The sequence below is a fragment of the Carcharhinus amblyrhynchos genome, chromosome 18 (assembly GCF_965287045.1).
Source record: "Carcharhinus amblyrhynchos chromosome 18, sCarAmb.v2.hapA, whole genome shotgun sequence".
NCBI classification, from domain to species: domain Eukaryota; kingdom Metazoa; phylum Chordata; class Chondrichthyes; order Carcharhiniformes; family Carcharhinidae; genus Carcharhinus; species Carcharhinus amblyrhynchos.
Window position 1 is genome coordinate 33361592 of NC_137341.1, and position 26859 is coordinate 33388450.

Consider the following 26859-nt stretch of genomic DNA (forward strand, 5'->3'; position numbering starts at 1 on the left):
TCTTAGAGGGGAGGTCAGTACTGAGGGAGTGCTGCACTGAGGGAGCATAACATTGTTGGAAGGTCAGTATTGAGGGAATGCTGCACTGTCAGAGGGTCAGTACTGAGGGAGTGCTGCACTGTTGGAGAGTCAGTACTGAGGGAGTGCTGCACTGTTGGAGAGTCAGTACTGAGCGAGTGCTGCACTGTCTGAGGGTTAGTACTGAGGGAGTACTGCATTATCAGACGGTCAGTACTGAGGCAGCACGGCACTGTTGGAGGGTCGGTACTGAGGGAGGGCTGCATTGTCTGAGGGTCAGTTCTGAGGGAGTGTTGCACTGAGGGAGCATAGCATTGTTGGAGGCTCAGCGCTGAGGGGCTGCTGCACTGTCTGAGGCTCAGCGCTGAGGGGCTGCTGCACTGTCTGAGGCTCAGCGCTGAGGGGCTGCTGCACTGTCTGAGGCTCAGCGCTGAGGGGCTGCTGCACTGTCTGAGGCTCAGCGCTGAGGGGCTGCTGCACTGTCTGAGGCTCAGCGCTGAGGGGCTGCTGCACTGTCTGAGGCTCAGCGCTGAGGGGCTGCTGCACTGTCTGAGGCTCAGCGCTGAGGGGCTGCTGCACTGTCTGAGGCTCAGCGCTGAGGGGCTGCTGCACTGTCTGAGGCTCAGCGCTGAGGGGCTGCTGCACTGTCTGAGGCTCAGCGCTGAGGGGCTGCTGCACTGTCTGAGGCTCAGCGCTGTGGGAGTCAGTAGAGAGGGAGTGTCACAATGTCAGAAGTGCTGTGTTTTACATGAGACCTCATCTGTCATGTTAGCTGGGTAAAAGGTCTAATTGCACTATTGGAGAAGAACAGGTTAGTTCTTCCTGATGCCCTGGGCAGCATTGTACTCTCAGGCAACGTTGCTAAAATAGGTTACCTGATCATTGCTGATTGTCAGATCTTGCTGCTGCTGGAGCACTACTTTCAGATGGACACTCAATTTCTTACCCTCTAACTGTCCAATAATCATTCCCCACTCCCCAAACTGGCCCACCAGCTGTTTGTCCATTGTTCTCTCTTCTATATAGGAACAGAGGAAAGCCAATCAGTCCCTGGAGCCTCTTTTGGAATTCCCTACTCCGGAAAGCAGGAGCGGCTGGGCCATTAAATATATGCAAGCCTGCAAACTTTTGATCTCAGAATTGTTACGGCATAGAAGGAGGCCATTTGGCCCATCATATCTGTGCTGACTCTCTGGCTTAGTGCCATTACCCCTAATCTACAAGGAAATTAAGGTTTATGGATGACAATCAAGATCAGAAGTGCCATTATTTTATTCAAAGGCAAAGCAGGCTCGAGGGGCTGAATAACCTACTTCAATTTCTTAGTTCTTCAGTTCTATTCTTTCTGAAGCAACAACTGGCTGAGCAAACCCCTGCCAGCAGTGACCAGGAGCGGGGGGTCACTTAGATGTGGGTGTGGATGGGATGGTGAGAAGAGAAGGTTATTCTACCATCTGGGTCCTGGAAACTACATCTTAAATAGGAGACCTGGAAACTCAGTTATTCTGTTCATTTTACTTGCAGAGTGGGGGGTTGATGTTAATAATGATGGTGCCCTTTTGTATGCCTATGTCTGTGTAGTGGGTCAGCATTTTTATGACTGTACTGAACAAATCGTCTCCATTTTTCCTTTCAGGGTGATAACATTCTACATTGCTTTGAAGTGTCCACTACAGAGGCCACTTTAACTCAAGGTAAGGTTTACTCATTGGGAATGATTAGTTTGTGAATCACAGATGCATAACAACTTTTTTAAGCCTCCATTTTTACATTCCTACATTTCTTCATCTGTGCCCTAGTTCATGAACCAGTTCTGATGTATTGAATGCAGCTGAATATGCTGCACAGAATTGTGCTTTCGCTCTGTACCATCTCATTGTCGATGCGTTGGCAAAGACTGTTTGTTTCAACTCTTCTTTTTGTAAACTCCCCAGTGAACCAGTGCCTGACAGAGGTGAAGTCCAAGGGTGTTGCCATGGTGCCCAAACTCGCACTGGATGTGATGTCGTGTGAAGTGATTCGAGTGCTACAGCTCACCGAGAACTCCATAGTGCCCATCAGTTACAATGTGCCTCGCAAGGTAACCAATGGACGTAGAGACGCTGGCACCACTGGACTCAATGCACAGCCCATGACTCTAGGATTAGTTGGGCTGGAGATACAGATTATTTGAAGATCAGTGGTACCAGCGAATCTAATATTTGTTTCACACAGAAACAGCTAGAGACATTCGGCCCTTTGTGTCAGTGCTGATGCTAGCTCTTTACCATCCATTTGATAAATCCAATCTCATCATTTATCTATTTCCTCTCAGCTTCCATATTTCCCTGAACTCCAACAGACACCTGTGACAATCAGTCCCATGTTCTACTTGATTTTCACCTGAAAATTTTTCTCCTGAGATCTGTCTTTCTGCTTCTACACCATCTTGAGTTTACACTGTTTCACATGTCAGCAGAAATAATTTTTCACTGTTCACTCAAACCATCCTCTGATTTCCAACATTTCATCAATTTGTCACAGAAAAATGACCCACAATCAACCACAGACCCTTCACATCCGCCCCTCAGATAAACACCCAAAACTCCTCAGATAAATACCCAAACCCCTCAGATAAACACCCCCAAATCCCAACACTGCATCCTCTCCTTTTCCTCTCCCCTATGTATACAGTATACTTTTTCTGTGTATCATACAAGAAACAATAATTTTCACTGTATACCAATGTATGTGACAATAATAAATCAAATAAACCTCTCCAAACCACTTAGATAAATACCCCAAAGTTCTCAGATAAACATCCCAAAACCTTCTAAGAAGCACTTCAAATCCTCCAGATAAACACCCCAAAGCTCTCAGATACTCTGATGTGGTTCAGGCCTGGAATGCACTGCCTGAAGTGTAGTTGAGGCACGTTCAAATGAGGCATTTAAAAGGGCATTAGATGATTATTTGATTAGAAACAATGTGCAAGGGCACCAGGGAAAAGCAGGAGAATAGCACGAAGTAATAATGCTTGTTTGGAGAGCCATTGTAGACACGATGGGCTGAACGGTCTTCTGCACTGTATGAATTCTGTGATTTTTATTCTGCTATTAATACCTACTCTGCTGCATTGCTTTGTTTCTCCACTACTGCCATAAACACTTGCTTTGGCTTTTGTTCCATGACATTTTTGGGATTTAATTTCCCACATCCTCTACCTAGCTCCTTTGTCACACCTGATTACACACCCCTCCCCACACAGCATAAAACCCATCACATTTCTACCTCTTTTCAGTTCTGAAGAAGAGTCATATTGGGCTCAAAATGTTAACTCTATTTCTCTCTCCACGAATGTTGCAGAACTGCTGCATTTTTACAACACTTCCTGTTTTTTATTACCAATGGTGTAACACTCTATTTTTCATGTCCATTATCCCAGTCTCTTCATGAATTCCATGATGATTTATTCCCTGACACACCTGGTAACACTCCTTCAATGTCTGCGCTGGATTGGTTCAATGGATCTGATGAGCAGGTCAGTATCATCCTTACTCAGTGTCTGTTGTTTGATGTCTATCTTAGTCTCCCTCTCTTTTAGTTCATGTCTTTCTCTCTTTTTCTGTGTCCCTTGATATCTCTCTCACTCTGTGTTTCAATTCCTCTTGTCACACACGCTCACTCTTCGCCAGCTATTTATTTAAATGTCATATCCTCACCAGCTGCTGGTAACTGCTGTGCTTGTTCCTGTAGGTACCAAAAATTTCTTTACACCCAGAAAAACGCACCAGGCAGAGTTTCATCTCCAACGTTGTGCCCAGCCTGCAGGAATCTTCGAAACAATTGCAAGAACGAGCTCCAAGAGAAGAGGAAGAAATGCCTTGGGAAACAAGAAAACCAGTAAGAAGTATTTCAATCTGTGGGAGCCAATGGATTCCCCAAACCTGCTCCTCTAAGATGATGGTGTATTGATAAGTCATCATTCCAGGATGTATAAGTTGATCTTCCAACCATTTGATTATTTCAGATAGGTACAGATCTAGAGCAGGAATACATTCCCACTGTCACAGAGAAGCTAGCACATTTTACCCTTCGAACAGACCACAATGACTTACCACAAAACCAGAGACACCTTTGGATGTGGGCGGCACCAGCTTGATGGGCAGTGAGTGAGTAGTTAGAATGGCAGTGACAATAATAGGGTAGTCTAAATGGGCAGAATGGGGTGGCGGGGAGCGAGGATGAATGCACAAGCAAATTATGCCTTCAGGTACAGCAATCTTTGGTGGCCCACAGGTGTCAAAGCTTATGAGAGGTTAGGCAACATCACAAAAGGCAGAGTCATTAGACAGAGTGCTGGTCATACCTCATTGGAATACATCAACCTGGGAGAAGGTCTAGGGCTCTCACTGGGATGGTACTTGGGATAATGGAATTATATTAAAATGACAGGCTGTGTAAACTGATGTGGAGTTGAGACTATTAGGTAACCCAAAAAAAATCAGAGTGGGAGAGTTGAGTGAAAAAAATTTATAATTCAAGTCCTGGCGGTTTAAAATAACCATAGGCAGAAAAACCTCCACACAGAGTTGTAGAGTTTTTATTCAATCATGGGATTTGGGCCTTGATGGTTAGGTCAGCATTTCTTGCACATTAATTGAGAAGGTGGTGGTAAGCTGCATCTTGAGCCACAGCAGTCCATGTGGTGTAGATGTACCTATGATGCTGTTACAGAGGAATTTTCAGGATTTTGACCCAGGTACAGTGAAAGACCAACAATATAATTCCAAGTCAGGATGGTATGATTGTTAGTTACCACTTGACAGTCCAAGCCTTAATTTTGTCCGGGTCTTGTTGCACATGGGCACAGCCTGCTCAGTATCTGAGGAGTTGCAAAAAATCCCGAACGTTACGCAATAATCAACGAACATCCCTCCTCCTGCCTTTATGGTGGAGGGAAGGTTGTTGATGAACCAGCCGAAAGTGGTTGGGCTGAGGACACTACCCTGACAGTCTTCTGCAGTGATGTCCTGGGTTTGAGATGATTGACCTCAACCACCACAACAATCTTCCTTTGTGTTAGGTATGACTCCAACAGTGAAATGTTTTCCCACTGATTCTGAAAGGCCACATTAAATTGACCTTTAGTATTATGGAGATAGGGCCTAATTGGGATTGTTGTTGGCGCATGCTTGATGGGCCGAATGGCCTCCATCTGCGCTGTAGGGATTCTGTGATTCTATGACCTCCAGTGAGCACAGAACTCTAGGCAATAGCCTGTGCTGTCTGCCATCAAGCTGGTGGCAATAGAAGGAACTCTGGCCTTCATCAAAACTACTGGAACCTCTGAACTCATGCCTCCAAGATGTACTCTATGAATCTTCCTTTATAATGGAAATCTAACTTCTGGAAAGACAAGATCACCTTAGAATCAGTCAACTTCCTCTCCAAAGGAACATTCCTTTTGTCTGTGTGTGTCTATGTGCATGTGTCTGTGTGAGTGAGGGCATGCATGTGACCAATCTATCATTACAGGAACAGTGTCACAATCCCTTCCAGCTCACTCCTCCCTGCCACACCGGGTTGAAACTTCTGGGGGTATTTTATAGCCTCGCTTGTCCCGAAACCATAAAATCAAGCCTGAGGTCAACAGACCCTCCAATGCTCTGCCCCTTTCCTGTTCCGATTCCCATGGCGGGCGGGCCAGTGAAATTCCAGCTCCAGAGTCCTTGGTTTTCCATGTCTACTTATCACCCATCACTCCCATCCTTAAATTTCCAAGAGTCCCATCTGTTCTGTTCCCTTCCTTTTTGATGTGGAGATGCTGGCGTTGGACTGGGGTAAACACAGTAAGAAGTCTGACACCAGGTCTTAAACCAGGTGTTGTCAGACTACTTACTGCCCTTTTTAGCAGAAACCAAATTCTTGCAATCATCTTGCCTAGTCAATAGCACAATACAGTTCACCTGCTTCCCCACAGCAATAGTTTCTTTTTCTCTCCAGCTTCAAAACTGACCTTTCTGTGTAAAGATGTCAAAACCAGTACCCGACGCTTCAATGTGTTTTTGTTTGAGTTTCTCTCCTTATGACAGCCATATTACATGGGCCTGTTTCCGAGTGGAGACGTTTATCCAGAATTCACCATCTTCCTTTCAAAACATCTGTTTCACCTTAACTTAGAGGGGACATTCTAAAACTTAACTATCCTGTAAAGCTCAGAGTTCATGACGTGTCGCTCACATCTGGAACTAGAACAACAGATTCAATACAGAAAATTGTGTCCCCTCATCCACAAGGTCAGAATCAGTCTGGAGAACCAATATAGAAACAACTTTTAATAACATAGCATCTTGAACATAGCAAAATGTTCCAAGGTTTTTCACAGAACCAAGACAAAAGTCATAGTAAACTGCATAAAGAGATTTCAGAGCAGGTGACCAAAACATTGGCCAAAGAGATAGACTTTAAGGAGTGTCATTCTGGAACAGATGGGAAAGGTGGAGAGAGGAAATTTCAGACTTGGGGCTGCCAGTGGTGGACTAATTAAAATTGGAGATGCTGAAGAGGTCAGAATTGGAGGAATACACATACCTCAGAATGCTGTAGTGAGGCTGGAGGAGATAACAGAGATAGGAAGGGGTGAACCCACAAGCCAGGGTCCAGGACACTCATTCGAATTTGTACTGTTTGTTTCTTCCTGGATATCCTGAAATCGTGTCAACTATATTTTAATTTGCCTGTTCTCTCTATATTGCCAAGCTTCTTGTTTGTGATTGTGATTTTTCTTAAACAAATTCCAGGTTCACAATGGGCAAACTTCATCATCAAGTTCCATCAGCTCAATGACCTCACCGTCCATCACCTCCCCCAGCAGCAGCAGCTCAAAGCTCAGCGATTTTGTAACAACGCCTCAAAGTCAAAAATCTGTGCACAGTATCCTGGGTGAGTTAGAGAGAGAGAGGCTGACAATATGTTTCTCAATGTCACGTAAGAGTTAGAAGGTAAGAGGGTGGGGTGAGTATTGTAATGGGTAAAGGGATATGGTAGTTGGTAGATAAGGTAGTAGGGTGGGTAAGGGGATAGGATGGTGAGATTGGGTTGGAGAAAGGGGGCTAGTCAGGTTGGTTGGTTTCTTATCGATGAGTAGCTGCTGTTGTAACAGGAAGTGAAAACAAGGTTTCAGTCATGTGCAAAGGGGCAGAGAATTGGTGGATAAATCTGGGTGACAAACTGGGTACGTACTCACTCTGCAAGGTCAGGATTGAGTGCGGTACGCTCACCGTGCGGCGACAGCGCCGGGTGCGGTACGCTCACCGTGCGGCGACAGCGCCGGGTGCGGTACGCTCACCGTGCGGCGACAGCGCCGGGTGCGGTACGCTCACCGTGCGGCGACAGCGCCGGGTGCGGTACGCTCACCGTGCGGCGACAGCGCCGGGTGCGGTACGCTCACCGTGCGGCGACAGCGCCGGGTGCGGTACGCTCACCGTGCGGCGACAGCGCCGGGTGCGGTACGCTCACCGTGCGGCGACAGCGCCGGGTGCGGTACGCTCACCGTGCGGCGACAGCGCCGGGTGCGGTACGCTCACCGTGCGGCGACAGCGCCGCAAATATTTGTGTGGGGTGACAACAGTTGCTTTTCATGTTGTGATGACCACATGTTTAACTGCTGCTTCTAAATTTCATTTTCAGGCAACAATTCGAAGTTCAGACACCTGCAGGGCACAGTATCTCATCGGGACACTCACATCACCAACTTGAAAGGGTTAAACCTGACTACGCCTGGCGAGTCTGATGGATTCTGTGTGAATCGTGAGCGAATAGCAATTCCACTGTCGGTGTCAGGTGGGCAGGTCGCTGTGCTGGAGGTGAATACTTGACATGAATTCTGTCACTCTATACACCTGCTAAGACAACATTATAGATGCATTAAGCGGAAGTTACTTTCAGGATAAGCTCAGGTTAGGATGGAGGCTCAAACAGCAGAACACCGTGTTTAAGACTGTAGAGGGGGCTTTAATCTGAATCTAATTCGTGCAGGACCTTTCCTGGGAGTGTTTGATAGGACAATTTAAAGGGAACTTCACTCTGTATTTAACCCCATGCAGTACCTGCCACAGGCGTGTTAGATGGGGACAGTGTAGACGGAGATTTGCTCAGTATCTGCCAGTCGAGGAAGGTCCTGGCTATTCAATGTGTCTCACCTGACCCACGGTCTCTGCCCAGGTCTTTGAGAATATCTCAGGAGTTTTGAAATCTGTTGATTGTTTGTATGTTGAGTTCATTACAATTTCTTTCTTCAATACTCTTTGTTTCCTGCAGCTCTCAAAACCTGGACGACTGCCAGACAGCTCTCTGCCCACCATTCAGAACAGCGTAGCTGTCGCTGACCTCAGTTGGGATCCCTTTGATTGCCATCGCCTCGCTGTTGGTACTGGTGCATTCCTCAGCTTCTGACTTCTCAGCACAGGGGCCATTACTGTAATCTGGGAGGGGATTCTTTATCAGGGTAGTCGTTACTCAGCATTTTAAATGTTTAGACAGCTCATTTTCTTGCTCTTCCTGGATCTCAAGATGTGTTCAACTCTGCAGTCCTCATCACTCATCCCAGGATGCTTCCCCATAGACTGAGGGAGATTGTATTTCCATAGAAACAGAAAAACTACAGCACAAACAGGCCCTTCAGCCCACAAGTTGCACCAAACATATCCCTACCTACTAGGCATACCTATAACCCTCTATCTTACTAAGTCCCATGTACTTATCCAAAAGTCTCTTAAAAGACCCTATCGAATCTGCCTTCACCACCACTGCTAGCAGCTGATTCCAAGCACCCACCACCCTCTGAGTGAAAAACTTACCTCTGACATCTCCTCTGTACCTACTCCCCAGCATCCTAAACTTGTGTCCTCTTGTGGCAACCATTCCAGTCCTGGGAAAAAGCATCTGAGAATCCACTCGATCAATACCTCTCGTCATCTTATACACCTCTATCTGGTCACCCCTCATCCTTCGTCTCTCCAAGGAGAAAAGATCAAACTCGCTCAACCTATCCTCATAAGGCATGCCACCCAATTCAGGCAACATTCTTGTAAATCTCCTCTGCAGCCTTTCCCACCCATGTTTTATGCCAACGTCTTCATATGTCACCTCTCCTCGCTTTGGAGACTCGATTTCTCAACAGATCTCTTTTATATTCCAATACTTGCTCCACTTTAACCGGAATATTTTCCATTTCGTGTCTGTTCGTTCAATAACTTATCCAAGGTATTTCCTGCCCTGTCCAGCTAGAGAAGGAGAATAAAATCGCAGAGGTGTGGGGAAAGAGTGGGATTAACTGGATTGCTGTTTGAAAGAGTTAGTGTAAATTTGATGGATTGAATGCTGTGCCTCTGTGGGAGCTAAGTTTGCGCTCATGTGTATAGCTGCCAGAGATCATACTGAGCTCAATTCTCAGTTCTTCCTATCTACTGGCCTTGCACATACACTTCCCCCATCACCAGCAGTTACTCCTGTGAATTAGCTAATCCATGAAGATAATCACCGTTTCCACTGGAAGGTCGATCAGTAACCTGGACAACATTCAAGGAAGTCAACTGGTGAAGGAAGGAACCAGAGCCAGTCTTTATTCAGTGTAACATTTATTTACAGAGTACAATATTACAAGTATGCACCTCCTAATGCAACTGCACCCCAGTTTCAATAAATGTTTCTTTCTATCTGCTCAAGTGAACCTCAATTAATCAGCATATAATTAAACACAACTGACCAGAGAACACTGATTGAAGGTGAGTAACAAAAGAACCAACTGGGCGAAAAGAGAATTTTTTTGTTATGCACGAAATGGTTTATGATCTAAAATGTACTTCCTGAATCTGTTGCACTGAGTAAAGACTGGCTCTGGTTCTCTCCTTTGCCAGTTGACTTCCTTGAATTTCATCCTGGTTACCAATCAACCCTCCAGTGGAAACCGTGATTATCTTCATGGATTAGCTGAATGGTTGATGGAAGTGTGAATAACAACTTTCAAAAGATAATTGGACAAATACTTGAAAAGGAATAATTTGCAGGGCTATAGGATCTAAGTGGACCACTGTTTCACAGAGCTGTCACAGGAACAATGGGCTCAATGGCCTGCGCTATGATACTGGATTGCTTCTGAACACAAGTGACACCTTGTGTATGTTTGATTTCAGCTGGTGAGGATGCAAAGATTCGAATCTGGAGAATTCCAACCGGAGGACTCACCCAAGTCCTTTCTGAGCCTGAGAGAACCCTTTCTGGTGAGACAGTGCAGAAAAACCGGCAGTTGATTTACTCATTGTAGAAACAGTTATTAAAATTATTTCACAACCATCTTTAGCTAAAGGAGGCAATAAAGTTACCTGGCGAATGAAGAGCCAGACAACCAACAAAGGACAACTGGCTGAGGTTATAATGTAGTGTGATGCTATGAGAACAGATCAAAGACTTAGTTCAGGAAACCTTGCCCTGTAAGTATTAAAGGCGATATGGACTGTAATTATTGAAGCTCTGACTGCTGTTTTGTAAATTAATTAAATTCTTGAGGGATTTATGAGAACACCAGTCCTCATTGTTTATCTGGAAACTGGAATCTCTACGATGCAGAAGGAGGCCATTCAGCCCATTGAGCCTGCACCAACAACAATCGCATCCAGGCCCTATCCCCGTAATCCCACGAATTTACCCTGCTAATCCTCATAACACTAACAGGCAATTTACCATGACTTAACCTGCACATCTTTGGCGTGTGGGAGCAAATCAGAGCATCCAGAGGAAAACCACATAGACATGGGAAGAATGTGCAAACTCTATGCAGTTACCCAAGGCCAAAATTGAACCCTATTCCCTGGTGCTGTGAAGCAGCAGTGCTAATCACTCTATGACAGTGCTGCCCCGTAGATTTTTTTTTGTAGGTAGTGGAGAGAGTCTGAACCAGTTTGGAGAGGTGTAGTGAGTGAGCACTTTGAAATGCAGGATGCATTAAAGGGAAGTCATTGTGGATTCAAGAAGCTGGGAGGTGATTCTCCCCCCAAAAAAATTGAAGTGCCCAACGGGTTGGAAAACAGGTTTTCCCGCATTCTTTTTGGGCGTACTTAGTTTCACGAATCTCCGGCACTCTGTGCTCGACAGTATCTTGGGGGATTCACGCTGGTAAGTGAGGAGCAGGGCCTCGTTCTAGTGGAGAGGCCAGAATCAGCGTGCTGAGCTGGTCACTGTGCAATCGCCGACCTGTGTCTCTGAATGCACATAGATTTCTCCAACGCCCCCCCCAACCATATAGCCCCAATTGTTAGCCTCCCATTTGCAGCCCCAACCCCCTCAGTGAAGCCCAGAATACTCTACAGTGCAGCCCCAATCGATGCCTCCCTCAATTTCCCACCTGCATTGTGCACAGCGGGTGTTCTACCCACCACCACCGATCAGTCTTCCTGCCCCCTTTTGGCTCCGTCTCCTTGGCACTGCCCAAAGGGTACTCCCTCTGTACCCAACCTCATGGAAGGCCTTAATGGCCTCTATCTCCACCAACTGGATGATCACATCTTGTCCCCCTTGATGGGAACCTCTCCTGGCAAGAGATGTGGGGGACACTAGAGAGCCCGGAGAATACCATCACAGGCTCTCTAATCATATTAAAAGTGCGATTTCAATATGGTAATCAGTCACGCAACGATTTCCAACATGAGACTGATTACATTGAAAAACATTGCCTGGGGGATTGCGACTGGCCAAATGCCGGTCCCGAGTCCCACTACAGGCCCTGGCTGATATCACTACTCGAATAGCACAGCAAGCAGGGAGAATCCACCCCCTGATGTCTGACTTGGTGGATTTAGCCTAATAGTGATACGTGCACAATAGGAAGATAGTCAGGTAGGTGTGCATCTTAGAAGGGAACATGAATCGGATTATTCTTCTGTGACATTGCAGGTGAAAGTCACAGCACTGAAAGTTCAGTTGTGTTTAAGTTCATTGAGGTGCTGCTAAGGACCATGTGAAAGGTATATATAGAAGTCACAACATGCTGGGGGTGGAGGAGATGGATGCTGAGTCCAGTGGCAGGGGGATTGCTGAAGCAATCTGTTTGTAGGTGTTGGGAGGGTGAACATGTGAGATTGATCTGTTGTTATATTAACAGTAATGAGATAACTGATCTCACCACAGACATTTTTCCATGGGGAGAACTCCCCAGATTCCCTTCAGAGCTCAGTTTTGCAACATCAGTTATCAGATAAAGTGATCAAAACAGGCAACACAGAGGCAAATAACTCTGCTTCAGGAAGAAAGATGGGGTGAGATGATGAGCAGGAACTCATGAAGATTACCAGACTTGAAAAGAAACTAGCTCTTCGTATATGGTTACACATACTTTTGGCTATGGTGTACTTAGAATCTCAGTGCCAGGTCAGTGTGCTGATTATGTTTCTGTTCCTTACTCTCTGCCAGGTCACACAGAGAAAATCTATTCTATTAGATTCCATCCACTGGCATCTGATATCTTAGCTTCATCCTCCTATGACATGACTGTGAGGATCTGGAACCTCAGTTCAGGGAAAGAAGAGATCACACTGAGGGGACATACAGACCAGGTATGCTACATGTAAAATCTGAGGAAGCCAGACAAAGCCCCACACCACAGATTCTTTTCCTTTAGATTTGTGAAGGTGGGAGTAATTTTTGGTTGGTTCATCATTTCGTTGCAGTGCTGTGCTGTAAAGATTCATTGCATCCACTGTGAGACTTTGTATTTCCAGTGCAATTCTCTGAGCACTTTGTCCAGGATTACTTTTCTCTTGCACTCTGTCTCTTTCACTCACGCTCTTTTTGTTTCTCTCGTTCTCTTGAGTACTCTTTTTATCTGTCTTTTTCTCATGCTCTTACTCTCTTCTCTCTTGTGCTCTGTCCGCCTCTTTATCTCATGCTCTGTTTCTTTCTCTCACTATCTTTTTCTTATACCTTTATTTGCTCTTTTCCAGATCTTCAGCCTGGCCTGGGCACCCGATGGGCAGCAATTGGCAACAGTCAGCAAAGACGGCAAAATTCGAGTGTATGATCCTCGACGTTTAGTCAACCCCGTGCAGGTAATGACTACTTTCTCAGGAATGCCCTGGCAAATAGTAGAAATCATGCAGTCTGTATGTTTTGGTTTAAGCTTTACACAGTTTTCTCTCTCCCTGTGTATGCTTGCACTTGTAATTGCTTGATAGATGCAAATTAGACTCTTGGCTTCCATCTGCAGGAAGGACCAGGACCTGTGGGCAGTCGGGGAGCACGGATCTTGTGGGTGTGCAATGGACAGTACCTACTGGTTTCTGGCTTTGACAGGTAAGCAAGAAATAAAAACAGAAAGAAAAAAAAATTAGACAACATCAGAGTGAGACTGAGATGCGAGTAAATTTAAAAAGAAAATAATTTGCACTTCTACAGCACCTTTCACAATCTAGTGTCTGAAAGTGCTTTACAGCAAATGAAATGTTTCTGAGGTGTAGTCATTGTGCGATGCAGGAAAAGTGGCATCGATCTGTGCCCAGCAAGCTCCCACATACAGCAACATGATAATGACCAGATAATCTGTTTTTGTGATGTAATTGTGTGAAAAATATTCCCCTCATCATCTTCACAGTAGTGCTTTGGAATCTTTTATGCTCACTTTTGAGGGCAAACAAGACCTTGCTTTAACACGCCATTCAACAGTGCAACATTCCCATATTACTGCCCGTCTGACTATTCATCTGAATTATATGCTTAAGTGCAAGGCTTCAACTTTTACCTCTGAGGTGAAAGTGTTACCCACTGATACATGGCCAACAAGTTGTAGATGGCGTATGGGTGTAATATGGAGAGGCTAGGCTGGGTATCTTTGTGCTTGGTGGGTACATTTGCCTTTTGCCTCTAACATAACTTTTTTTTGGGTTACAGAAAATTAATCACAAATTAGTTAATTACAGGGTGGCCTACTATAGTGGGTGTCAGATTTGAAATCTTGAGCTGTACAGCTGTGTTCCCAAATGTGTCTGGGACTGTGCAAGACAAATGGAACTACTGCCTCACATTTGGACTCCTGCTAACAATCTTATAAAATATGTGCATGAGTAAAATCAAAGCTTTTTGAGGATTTGTATTGACTACTCCAAGCTTTCTGTTGCAGCCGCAGTGAGCGACAGATCTACCTCTACAATGTGGGGTCCCTGGCATCAGGGTCACTGGCAACTGCTGACATCAACCCAGCACCTTCCACTCTCATCCCTTTCTATGATGATGACACCAGCACTGTCTATCTCACAGGCAAGGTCAGTATTGAAGCAAAGATAAAGGCAAAATTCTGTGGATGCTGGAATCTAAAACAAAAATAGAATCTGCTGGAAAATCTCAGCAGGTCTGACAGCATCTGTGGAGAGAGAATAGAGCCAACATTTTGAATCTGGATGACCCTTTGTTAGCTCTCAATCGGGGCTCTGACAGTGGGTCTTCCAGACCTTCTCTTTCTTCACAGATGCTGTCAGACCTGCTGAAATTTTCCAGCATTTTCAACAGCAAGGCACACACCTTGCCATGGCAGCTAATTGCCAGAGCCTCGCCTTTAAAGCTTCTCCCTAGCATATCACCCTGGCTGTGCTGGGTAATTGATTCTTTAATTAGTAGTTGTTATCTGACTTTGTTCAGTGACTGACTGAGTTGCTAGATGACAAGTTGCTGGGTAACTATCTGGCTTGCTGGGTAGCTTACTGGGTTGAAGGACAACCAAGTGGGTTGCTGGGAGATAAGTTGCTGAGTGACTGACTGGGTTACTGGATGACTGGTTAGGTTACAAGGTGACCGAGTCCCAAGGTGACTAGTGTTGCTCATTGTCAGGACATGTTGTCCCTTCTTTGGTCACTAATGATGCTGTTCTACAGGGTGATACCAGAGTCCATATCTACGAAATTCAGGCTGAAGATCCCTATTTCCTGCAATGCAGCAGTTTCAGTTCTATTGAGCCACACAAGGTAGGAGTGAAGCTGTGGTAAAGTATTGATTTGCTCTTTTCATTGCAATGACCCAACCATGCTCACATTTGGGGTATCAGACACAGTCACTTTGGCTCACAAGTAATAAGGAGAATGGATTCTGTGTAGGGAGTGATAAGGAAAAATGACTGACCACAAATACAAGCAAACAAATTAAGAGAAATGGCTGGCCATTTGACCCCTCAAGCCTGCTCCATCATTCAGATGAATAGGATCATGGCTGATCTGATTATGGCCACTTCAGATAAACCTTCTGACTCCCTTGTTCGTCAAGAATCTGTCTACCGCTGCTTTAAAAATATACAACGATCATGCCTGTAGTACTACTGGGGAAGAAATTTTCACAGACTCATGACCTCCTGTAAGAAATAAATTCGTCTCATCTGTCTTAGGTGGAAGACCCCTTATTTTTAAGCTATTGGTCTCTCACAATTCTCTCAGCATCCACTCTGCTAAGTTATAATTGACCAGAAACTGAATTTGACTGGTCACCTAAATACTGCGTGCAGGTCAGAGCTTAGAATCCTGTGGCAAGTAACTCACTTTATGACTCCTCAAAACCTGTATCAAGGCATAAGTCAGGAGTGTGATGGAATAGTCTCCAATTGCCTGGATGAGTGCAGCTCCAACAATACTCAAGAAGCTTGATATCATCCAGGACAAAGCAGACCATTTGCTTGGCATTCCACTCACTAAAATTCACTCCTTCCACCAACAATAGTAGCAGCAGTGTGTACCATGTACAAGATGCACAGCAAGAACTCACCAAGGTTGCTTAGACAGCACCTGCAACCCAAAACTGCTACCATTTAGAAGGACAAGTGCATATGGGAACACCACCACTTGTAAGTTCCCTCCAAGATAATCACCACCCTGACTTGGAAATATATGGTCATTCCTTCATTGTCGTTGGGTCAGTCCCCTGGAGTTTCCTCTCTAACAGCACTGTGGGTATACCTATATGACATGGACTGCAGTTTACCAAGGGCAATTAAACATGGGCAAAAAAAGGATCTTGCATTTTTCAATAAGATCACCTATTATGCTAAACAATAGATACTATCCAACCTTTCCTCATAAGATAACTCACTCATTCCAGGAATCAGTCAAGTAAACCTTGTCTGAACTGCAAATGCAATTCAGTCCATTAAATAAGGAGACCAGTACAATACAATATATGGAGCTGGTGAGACTGTTTGGGGAACATGCCAGGAGTGATGACCTGAACTGAAAGTTGTGGTTGCTATCTGTAAATGTGATGCAGTTATGGGTCATTTTGTTTGGTTTTCACATGTTCATATCCCCATCTTTGGCTTGTCCACCAAGTAAAGTGTGGAATCTGAAGATGGGAGTTTAATGTTTCGTAATCCTTGAAGACCAACTCTCTGCTGCAAGATTAACCAGTCAGAATCCTGTAGGAAGATGTATGAATTAATTAAAATGAGGAAGAAAGGGATACAGTGAAGACTGAGCACAGGAAATGGGAGAAAAATTGAGCAGGTGAGATAGGGAATGGAGGGAACGGAGAGGGAGGGATGGGGAATGAGAGTAGCAGTTGGGATTGAAAGACCGCTGTAAAGACGAAATAGAATTGGTTTACTTTCTCTGCTTAAACGAGCCCCACTATGATCTTGTATAAATTAAGTTGGCACTTTTTTTGCTTCTCTCCAGGGACTTTGTTTCCTACCTAAGCCTGAATGCAATGTGAGGGAAGTGGAGGTTGCACGAGCCTTGCGTCTGGGACACAATTCCTTAGAGTCCATCATTTTCAAAGTTCCACGAGTTAAGGTGAGAAGTTTGTCACTGTCTTGGAAATGTGGGAATTTTGGGTTTGTGTGAACCAGCACTGTGGCATAGCATCAAGTGTTTCAGATTCCTTATGGCTCAATTGTTTGATACAAGAGATCACATCCATCAGGACCAGAGTCACTGCAGTGGACTTGAGACAGATATTTGAGACTAATGGGGCTAAGCTCAGGGATGAAATGCTCCAGTATGGACATGAGTAAACAGTTGTCCCATTCTGATGTCAGATTTGGATTGGCTCAGCATCTATCAGTCTGTTATGACTGTCGGACTTACTCCAGTGTACCCCAGTCTGGTGTGAGTGTGAGAAGCTGAGCAGAATCTCCATGAACTCTCTTCAACAATTTATTTTTCTTTGTAGATAATTTCTCATGTTCTTTTTCTCGACTTGCCTCAGAAAGAATTTTTCCAGGATGATATTTTTCCTGATACCACGATTTGGTGGAGACCAGTACTTTCAGCCTCTGCCTGGCTAGCAGGCTCCAATGGCCAGCACAAGAAGATGAGTCTGAAGCCTGAAGACATGACCCCAGGTACCTGTGCTTCCTATCCCCCCATCTCCCCATCTCTCTCAGACCTGTCTTTTCCATTAATAAACTGGGGTGGCGGGGTGGCACGGTGGCACAGTGATTAGCACTACTACCTCAGCGCCAGGGGCCTGTGTTCAATTCCCAGCTTGGGTCACTGTCTGTGTGGAGTTTGCACATTCTCCCCATGTCTGTGTGGGTTTTCTCCAGGTGCTCCGGTTTCTTCCCACATTCTGAAAGACATGCTGGTTAGGTGTATTGATGTGAACCGGCGCCAGACTGTGGCGACTAGGGGAATTTCACAGTAACTTCATTGCAGTGTTGGTGTAAGCCTTACTTCTATCTAATAAATAAACTTTAACTTTTAACGTAGGCTAACTTGTCAGACTTCTGAATCTGGTGATGCATTGAGACCGAAAAAAAGAACTATATCCACTCTCTCAACCATCCAAATTAACTGGAGACTTGCCCCAACACATGCTGTCCTCATTATAACTACAGAGTCCTGTACAGACTCAGCATTTCATTAATGTACAAATTGTCTCAGTTACATATAAGGAGACCCTCCTCCATTCACGACTTCAGTTATATAATGCAACATAACTTCGTACCACTCCCTCACTCCATGCATGTTAACATATGTACACACACATGTACCCAACACACATGCACACCTAAACACAATCCCATTAATAAGGACTATTTTTACCTCCCCCTCCCCCTCCCCCTCCCCCCCAACATACACTTGGTCATGCCACAAAAGGAACACCCCCATATCCCCCTCCCCTCTGCTAATTGTAGAATGCTGGTTATATTGCAGCCACCCTCTGTTGTGAGAGTGGTTAGGAGTAAAGGCAGGTTCTTCATTGTAAACCTCTGGCTAGAAATGTGACCTGTGCCTCCTATCTGTGACTGTCCTGGAGACAGTTTCTGATACCTGTGAATTTTAGGAGTTTCAGAGCTTGATATTAATGATGTGTTTGTTCTGCAGTGAGTGAAGCCCCTAAAGAGGTTCCAGTCAGGAAATACAAACCCTCAGCATTCTATCTAGAGGAGAAAACAGATGAGGAGAAAAAGGAAGAGGTATTTATACTTCAAAGTGTTTATATATCCACCTGCTATATTCCCTCCTCTCAGTCTATCTCTCTATCTCAGTCTGTCAGCCTCCCCCTCAGTAAGTTTGTCTCTCTTCCTCTCTCAGCATGGTTTGCTCTTTCTCTTAGTCTATATCTCGCTTTCATTTAGCATTTTCTCTCTTTCTTTTACATATTCAGTCTGTCTTTTAATTGCTCCCCCTCTCCCAGTCTGTTCTCAATTTCTTGCCCACATTCAATCTCTCTATCTCTCTCCTACACTGCCTATTTTTCTCTTCCTTTTTCACTCAGTCTATCTCTTTCGCTTTCTGACTGTCCTATTGTGCTCATCTAAATGACCATTGCACAATCAATAAGTGCCTTGCTTTTTTTTCACCTGACTTTCCCTCTCTGTTTCTCTCTCTCTCTCTCGTCTCACAAACTAATTAATCCTCTAATTCTTGTCTCCTGAGCATCCCTGATTTTAATCAGTCAGCATTGCTGACCATGCTTTCAGTTGCTTCGGCCCTAAGCTCTGGAACTCCCTCCTAAATCTCTCCACTTCTCCATCACGCTCCCTTCCTTTAATACATGTCCTAAATCATCATCTTTGATCAAGCCTTTGGTCGTCTAATTTTATATGGCTTAATGTTGCATTCCGTTGAGGACACTCCTATGAAGCACATTGGGATACTAAAGGTGCTACTTAAATACAAGTAGTTACTATTGCTCCTCGGAAGAAATAATATATATGTAATGTGACCTGTTTCCACTTTTATAACAATCAACCCAGTCACCTGTCCTGCTCTAGGGGTTTTCCTTCATGCCTCATATTGGAGAACAATTTATTCAGTATGTCCAGGACCTTAGATACTTGGTCACAGTGAGATTGAGCACAAAAGATAGTGGAAATCTGAAATTTACTCATCCACAAGACTGGATGCTGGAGGTTAACTGAAATTTTCAACACCAAAACTGATTGATTTTGGTAGGTGAAGATAGTAAAGGATATGGCTGTTAAGTGGAGTTGAGGGAAAGATCAGTCATGAACTAACTGAATGACAGAAAGGGTTCGAGGGGCTGAATAATCCTCTCTTGTCCTGGTGTAATGAAGCCCAGTGTTAGAAACTGTAATCAATCAATGACATTCCTGAGATGCTGGTATTTTCTCTCCCAATTATTGACTTTCCAAAGAAGAGGATTAATTTGCAATGCAAGGATCAGTTTTATGTGGAGGAGTGATAGGCTTGCCTCAGTTGACAAGTGATAGTGTGAGCAGTATCTCACCCTCTTTACTCCTTCCAGCTCCTGAGTGCCATGGTGGCGAAGCTTGGCAACCTGGATGATCCCCTGCCTCAGGACTCGTTTGAGGGGGTGGATGAGGATGAATGGGTGAGTGGTGTCTGTGCTGCAGCTTTGCTACTGATCTAATACAGGTGGGGTGGGGGCTCCTGTGTTCATTGTGACTAGAGGAGATAGTCTTCTAGTCTCTAAAAGAGATCTCTATGTGCTCTACATGAGGGTGGAAGGGTCTGCATTGTTCTGATGGTGTCCAAGGATCACCAACAATAGCTTTGCATTCCCCAGCTGAGCTTCTCAGCTGGGATATTTGCATTGAATGGTGGCGTATTAGTAGATTAGAGATTGCACTTTGCATGGGAGAGCAATACTGCTCATCTCAAGAGGAGTGTCATTATCACCTTCATGACCACTGCTCACTAAAGGTCTTGATGATGTAAATGGCACCTTTGGTAGCATTTCAGCACTGTGCACAAAAAGCTAACCTGTTGCTTTCCTGCTATTTCAGGATGACTAAATTTCAGCCAAAGACATCTCTACAGTACTTCATCTCTTGATGGACCCTCCAAACGATGGAGCCACAGCTTTCTGCATCAACTATCATTAATCACAAGCTTATTAATGAGCAAGAGAACATCACCCTCACTCACAATCACAGCGTGTGGTCCCTCACTCACACTCACAGCATGGTCTCCCCCGCTCGCTCACGGGGCGCCTCCCCCGCTCGCTCACGGGGCGCCTCCCCCGCTCGCTCACGGGGCGCCTCCCCCGCTCGCTCACGGGGCGCCTCCCCCGCTCGCTCACGGGGCGCCTCCCCCGCTCGCTCACGGGGCGCCTCCCCCGCTCGCTCACGGGGCGCCTCCCCCGCTCGCTCACGGGGCGCCTCCCCCGCTCGCTCACGGGGCGCCTCCCCCGCTCGCTCACGGGGCGCCTCCCCCGCTCGCTCACGGGGCGCCTCCCCCGCTCGCTCACGGGGCGCCTCCCCCGCTCGCTCACGGGGCGCCTCCCCCGCTCGCTCACGGGGCGCCTCCCCCGCTCGCTCACGGGGCGCCTCCCCCGCTCGCTCACGGGGCGCCTCCCCCGCTCGCTCACGGGGCGCCTCCCCCGCTCGCTCACGGGGCGCCTCCCCCGCTCGCTCACGGGGCGCCTCCCCCGCTCGCTCACGGGGCGCCTCCCCCGCTCGCTCACGGGGCGCCTCCCCCGCTCGCTCACGGGGCGCCTCCCCCGCTCGCTCACGGGGCGCCTCCCCCGCTCGCTCACGGGGCGCCTCCCCCGCTCGCTCACGGGGCGCCTCCCCCGCTCGCTCACGGGGCGCCTCCCCCGCTCGCTCACGGGGCGCCTCCCCCGCTCGCTCACGGGGCGCCTCCCCCGCTCGCTCACGGGGCGCCTCCCCCGCTCGCTCACGGGGCGCCTCCCCCGCTCGCTCACGGGGCGCCTCCCCCGCTCGCTCACGGGGCGCCTCCCCCGCTCGCTCACGGGGCGCCTCCCCCGCTCGCTCACGGGGCGCCTCCCCCGCTCGCTCACGGGGCGCCTCCCCCGCTCGCTCACGGGGCGCCTCCCCCGCTCGCTCACGGGGCGCCTCCCCCGCTCGCTCACGGGGCGCCTCCCCCGCTCGCTCACGGGGCGCCTCCCCCGCTCGCTCACGGGGCGCCTCCCCCGCTCGCTCACGGGGCGCCTCCCCCGCTCGCTCACGGGGCGCCTCCCCCGCTCGCTCACGGGGCGCCTCCCCCGCTCGCTCACGGGGCGCCTCCCCCGCTCGCTCACGGGGCGCCTCCCCCGCTCGCTCACGGGGCGCCTCCCCCGCTCGCAGCATAGATCACTTACAGCACTTCCTCATTGACTTGCAGCGCATCTAACTCTCAGCGTGTTTCCCTTTCTCCCTCATAGGTTGTCTCCCTCGCTGCACATCTCCCTCGCAGGGTGTCGTCCTCAGTCGCTTGCAGCACATCTCCTTCATTCACTCGCAGTACCTCACCGCCACTCCCCTGCACGTGTCGCCCCTGCATGTCCCTGCAGCTCATTACCCCTGCAGCATGTTGCCCTCAGCATATCATCCCCACTTCTCTGCAGCACGTCACACCCGCTCCCCTGCAGCATGTCATCCCTGCTCCCTCACAGTGCAATACACCTGCTCCTTCGCAATGTGTCATCCCTGCTCCCTTGCTCAGAGTGAATTTCTATGCTCAGTCATAGTGCCTTTCATTCTTCACGTCTTCCTGATCCTCACTTACATTCTGTAAGTCTCTATCTCATTTCCCAGCATTCCTCTTTGTACATTCTTCTCCCAGTTTTCATACATACAACCAAAACATTTCCTTAAACAAACCCCCTAACAAACAGCTCTCTTTTTCTATCCATTCTCACCCTTCATGCAGATTTATGCAGGGTCAATATTTTGCATTGTTGCCTAATCGGGAACACACATTTATTAAAAAAAATACTTTCAGCTAAAGATTGTCCTGTTTTTCCATTGCTGCTCAGGATTGGTAGGGCAAATGGAAATAAACTTGTTGGGTTATCGGACTGACTGGATTGTTCTACAGAGAGCTGACATGGGACTTGATGAGCCAAATGACTTCCTTCTATGCTGTTATGACACGGGATTCTGTGACTGATTCACAATGACCCATGACTGGTCTGGGCAGTGACCCTAACCCAGTCACAAAGACCCAAGACTGGTCAGGGCCATGACACCGTGATCTGATCACATTGACCCTTCCATAGCTCTGGGCACTGACTCTATCACCCAGTCACAAGGATCATTGACAGGTGGTCGCATTGGCTCTCTCACCTGTTCACAATGACTCTTCCATCGATCTGGACTGTATCTTTGTGACTCAGTCATGGAGACCCTTCTACCCATCTACCCCTGGCTTGATCAGTATGACCTTTAACTGATCTGGGCAATGACTCTGAGTTTTTTTAAAAATCAGTATAAGTCCTTTTATTTGCTTACAGATCATTTACCTTTTAATCCCTGGGTATGAAAATAAGACATTACACTCACTCTCAATGCTCTCTGTGTCCTCAGCTCTGGCTGGGGTTAGAGAGAGGCAAGAAGATCCTAAGGTGCAGCAGCCCAGGTTAACCCGACCTCCTGTCAGAATGAAGTTCAAACTAGGACCCAGGAAATCACAAAGGTGATTTTACAGTTGAACAATATGAAATAATTACTGCCAAAACTTCAGCCAGTGGTTGAATGATAATCTACTTGCATGTCCTATTATGCTGTTATCATTCAAACATCTTTAACTTCAGCTGATTAATCTTCAGACCAAACAGCAAGCCTACGTTTCTATCTGCTTTGCAATTGAAACATAATTTCATAAGAGAATGGTCCTGTCTCTGCCAATTGGGTTCCCAGCAATGGTGTTCCCGAATGTTACGGAGAATGAATGCATGTCATTACAGCAGAGTTGCCACATCCACAGCATGGGTAATGGAAAATGACTGGACAGCATATCAGATGGGGATATTCCGCTTGGCAAGAAATCCAGCCAATAAATCCCAAGTATCGCATGTTCAGAATTATGAATTGGAATGGTGATCAGTGGCAGATCTGACATTGGCGAAATTTTGAAACTTCAATAGCATCCTATTTGGATATATCATCTGAAACAAGCTAAATCCTTTGAACTCTGCTCATCAATCTATATACTTTCTTTGTTCGTGGGATGTTGACATCGCTGGCAAGGCCAGTATTCATTGCCTGTCCTTTATTGCCCTTGAGAAGTTGGTGATAAACTACTCCCGTCCAAGTGGTATAAGTACAGTCTCTGGTGGTGGTGGTGGTGGTGACTGCATTTCAAAGGAATAGATTATGTAAGAAACACTGAGTGCTATATAATTGCAAGGTTTTTTTCTGCTAGTTACGTGTTTTCAGTTATCTGGGATGGTGCCAAGAATCTAACTTAGTGGAAAGAACAAGAGAAATTAGGCTTCTGAAAAGATGTCTTCATTAATGTTTTCAGAATTATGAAACATTGGTAACAATTGTGATTATGTTAATTGATTTAATTGGACAACTTAATGACAGAAAAACACAGAAAATAAGAACAGGAGCAGGCTATTCAGCCTGTTCGACCATTCATTATGATCATGGCTGATCATCTAACTCAGTAACTTGTTCCTCCTTTCTCCCCACATCTTCTGATCCCTTTAGCCCCCAAGTGCTAACACCTTCCTGAAAACATACAATGTTTTGGCCTCGACTTCTTACTGTGGTAGTGAACTCCATAAGCCTACCACTCCCTGAGTAAAGAAATTTCTCCTTGTTTCAGTCCTAAATAGATTACCCTGTACCCTTAGACTGTGACCCCTGGCTCTGGACTCTCTCACCATTGGGAACATCTTCCCTGCATCTATCCTGTCTAGTCATGTTAGAATTTTATAGGTTGCTATGAGATTCCTCCCCACCCACCCAATTCTTCTAAAGTCCAGTAAATATAATTTTAAACAACTCAATCTCTCTTCATACAACAGTCCCGCCATCACAGGAATCAGTCTAGTAAACCTTTGCTGCACTTCCGCTATAGCAAGAACATCCTTCCTCAGATAAGGAGACCAAAACTGCATACACTATTCCAGGTGTGGCATCACCAAGGCCCTATATAATTGCAGCAAGACACCCCTACTCCTGTACTCAAATCGTCTCGTTATGAAGGTCAACATGCCATTTGCCTCCTTTATCGCCTGCTGCAACTGCATGTTTGCCTCCAGCAACTGGTGTACAAGTACACCCAGATTTTGTTGCACATTCGTGTCTTTTACTCTATAGCCATCAAGATAATAATCTGTTTTCCAGTTTTTGCTACCAAAGTGGATTACCTCACATTTATCTACATTATACTGCATCTGCCACACGTTTGCCCACTCATTCAACTTGTCCAAATCACACTTAAGCATCTCTGCAACCTTCTGATGAGAAGAGGGCCTGTGGAATATGATTTATAAAATACTTCTTGATTAAACATTCTCGTGTGGTAAATTCATTTTCATTCTTCCTAACATTCCCAGCTACTTGAAATGGCTAAAACCACATATTAATCAGGATTGCTGTGTGTATATGATGATGTCCAGCATCTAAGAACAGTTCCAATCTTATAAAATACAGTCAGCTAGTCTTTCCCGAATGCTATATGGAGGGAACATCTATTTTAGGAAGCTAATCCTGGGATTAAAGGACAAGTCTCTATGTGCTATATGATACAAATCACCTACGATGGCTGGACTCAATCCAGGAAAGATCTCAGTATATTAAAGTCAAGCAGCTGGAAATGGGAGAGGCAGTTTAAACATTTCAAGAAAAGAAACTGATTAAATCACCAGCAGATGGCATTTAGTTCATCTGTAGTTTTCTTTTTAAATGGAATTTCTATGGAGCACTGATTCCTGACATATATGTAGGATCCCACGGACACTTCGTAAAAAGAAAAATGCTTCAATCGCCCAGCAGGTGAGTCAGCAACTGTGAAGGTCTCCAGATCTTATGTCACCTGGTGTATAGGGGAGTTGGCAGCATGGAAGCAGAATAACTTTGAACTGAGAATTGGATAAATACTTGAAAAGGAACAATATGCAGGCTTATGTAAACCAAATGGACAGCTGTTTTGAGGGTCTGCATAGGCACAATAGGCTGAATGGCCTTTTTTTGTACTGCATGATGCTCTGAAACTGGAGGGCCTCATTGTGGGTCTGCTCCTGGGTCTGCACGTTGACAAGTCCAAGTTTTGTAGGAACAAAGGGGGAAGGTAGCTGTGCTGTCCATTTTTCTTCTCTGGCTTTGACTGTGTCCAAGTGGCCCTGGAAAAGGAGCATAAAATATCTGCTGGGCCTGCCACAAGTGATGGGAACTGCAGGGACTGGAGTGCGTAGTTGACAGTGGAAACAATATTAATGTGTTAAATTTCCATTTTCTTTTGAATGATTTGGGTGCTTACTAGTTGGGCCACTGTAATAATCTTACAGAGGCCAGTCTTCCATTACCAATCACTCTTTTTTACTGTGAGTTCTGAATACCATTCAGTGGCTACAAAATGCAGGTCAACTCTGAGTCTACTACCTACTGGCCTGAGTGGAGCCAGCTGGTTTTACACCCCTCCCCCCCCACCCTGGGTGAGCCTCCACTCACTAATAGGGGAGCTCGTATTCTATGAGGCTAATGGGAAAATGCATTGACAATCCCTTTCATGGTCATCATAACATCCCTCCCCCGCAACCCCCACAATAGGTGGGCATCTTTTCCACCTGCTTAGCATTCGGCCTGGGGTCGATTGGAGGCTGGACCTGATCAGGGGACTGAAGCGGAGACCTTTGCTTCCAAAGACTGGGCCATAAAGCCATTGACTCTGGTTCTTCTTGAGGTCTTCCATCAGTTGGAGTGCCAATCTCTTCTGCTTCTAGTTCGGAATCATTAACTGCAGGAGCATGCATAGAGTTGACTTCCATTCAACGCTGGCAGTGGTTGTCCTCATGGCTGATAATGAGGTCAGTACTGGAACGGGCTCCCTACTGCTGAGATGGTCCAGATGTTTCCTGACAATTTTCCCCTGTGATTGGAACTTATAAGACTCAGACCCCGTTTTCTCCATTATGATTCCGGAGATCCAAATGAGGCTGGCCCCAGAGTTCCTCACAGAGACTGAATCGCTGATTTTGAATGTTCTGTCTGAATTTGCAGAATCATAGTTCTTCCGGTTCTCTTGTTGGGACTCTACCCTCGTTGCCAGGTTTGGGTACAATAGGCTTGAACTTGTCCAAAGCCTCCACCCCGTTAATAATCCCATTGGGCAATTCATGTTGCATGAGGGGTAATCCTGTAGTCAAATAAATATCAGTTCGGTCTCTATGGACACTGCGGGTTCCTTCTTTATGTTGAGCTTAAAAGTCTACACTGCTTGTTCAGCCAACCCATTCGACGACAGGCGATAGGGTGCTGTACTAATGTGCCTGATTCCAATGGAAAGCATGAAGGTCTGAAACTCAGTGCTTGAAAAGGCAGTGCCATTGTCAGAGACCAAGACTTTAGATATCCCATGCATGCAGAAAGTTTGTCATAATTTCGCAATGCTAGCTTGGGAAGTGGTGGAGCCCATGCGATGTATCTCCAACCATTTGGAATGCCAACCA

The 26859-nt window shown here is 46.2% G+C and overlaps 1 protein-coding gene across 1 annotated transcript in view; it reads left to right on the forward strand.

The window, feature by feature from the left end:
- Positions 1-20460, forward strand: part of coro7 (coronin 7) — a 111709-nt gene extending 91249 nt beyond the window's left edge. The window contains exons 11-28 of the mRNA XM_080206723.1: positions 1655-1712; positions 1953-2098; positions 3443-3538; positions 3754-3900; positions 6801-6942; positions 7690-7865; positions 8320-8428; positions 10194-10280; positions 12466-12608; positions 12996-13100; positions 13259-13344; positions 14168-14309; positions 14916-15005; positions 16698-16814; positions 17230-17365; positions 18351-18442; positions 19738-19824; positions 20240-20460. Coding sequence (XP_080062849.1) covers positions 1655-1712; positions 1953-2098; positions 3443-3538; positions 3754-3900; positions 6801-6942; positions 7690-7865; positions 8320-8428; positions 10194-10280; positions 12466-12608; positions 12996-13100; positions 13259-13344; positions 14168-14309; positions 14916-15005; positions 16698-16814; positions 17230-17365; positions 18351-18442; positions 19738-19824; positions 20240-20248 — 1968 coding nt within the window. The 3' untranslated portion in view covers positions 20249-20460. The remainder of the gene's footprint in view (positions 1-1654; positions 1713-1952; positions 2099-3442; positions 3539-3753; positions 3901-6800; positions 6943-7689; positions 7866-8319; positions 8429-10193; positions 10281-12465; positions 12609-12995; positions 13101-13258; positions 13345-14167; positions 14310-14915; positions 15006-16697; positions 16815-17229; positions 17366-18350; positions 18443-19737; positions 19825-20239) is intronic.
- The last annotated feature ends 6399 nt before the right edge of the window (positions 20461-26859 follow it).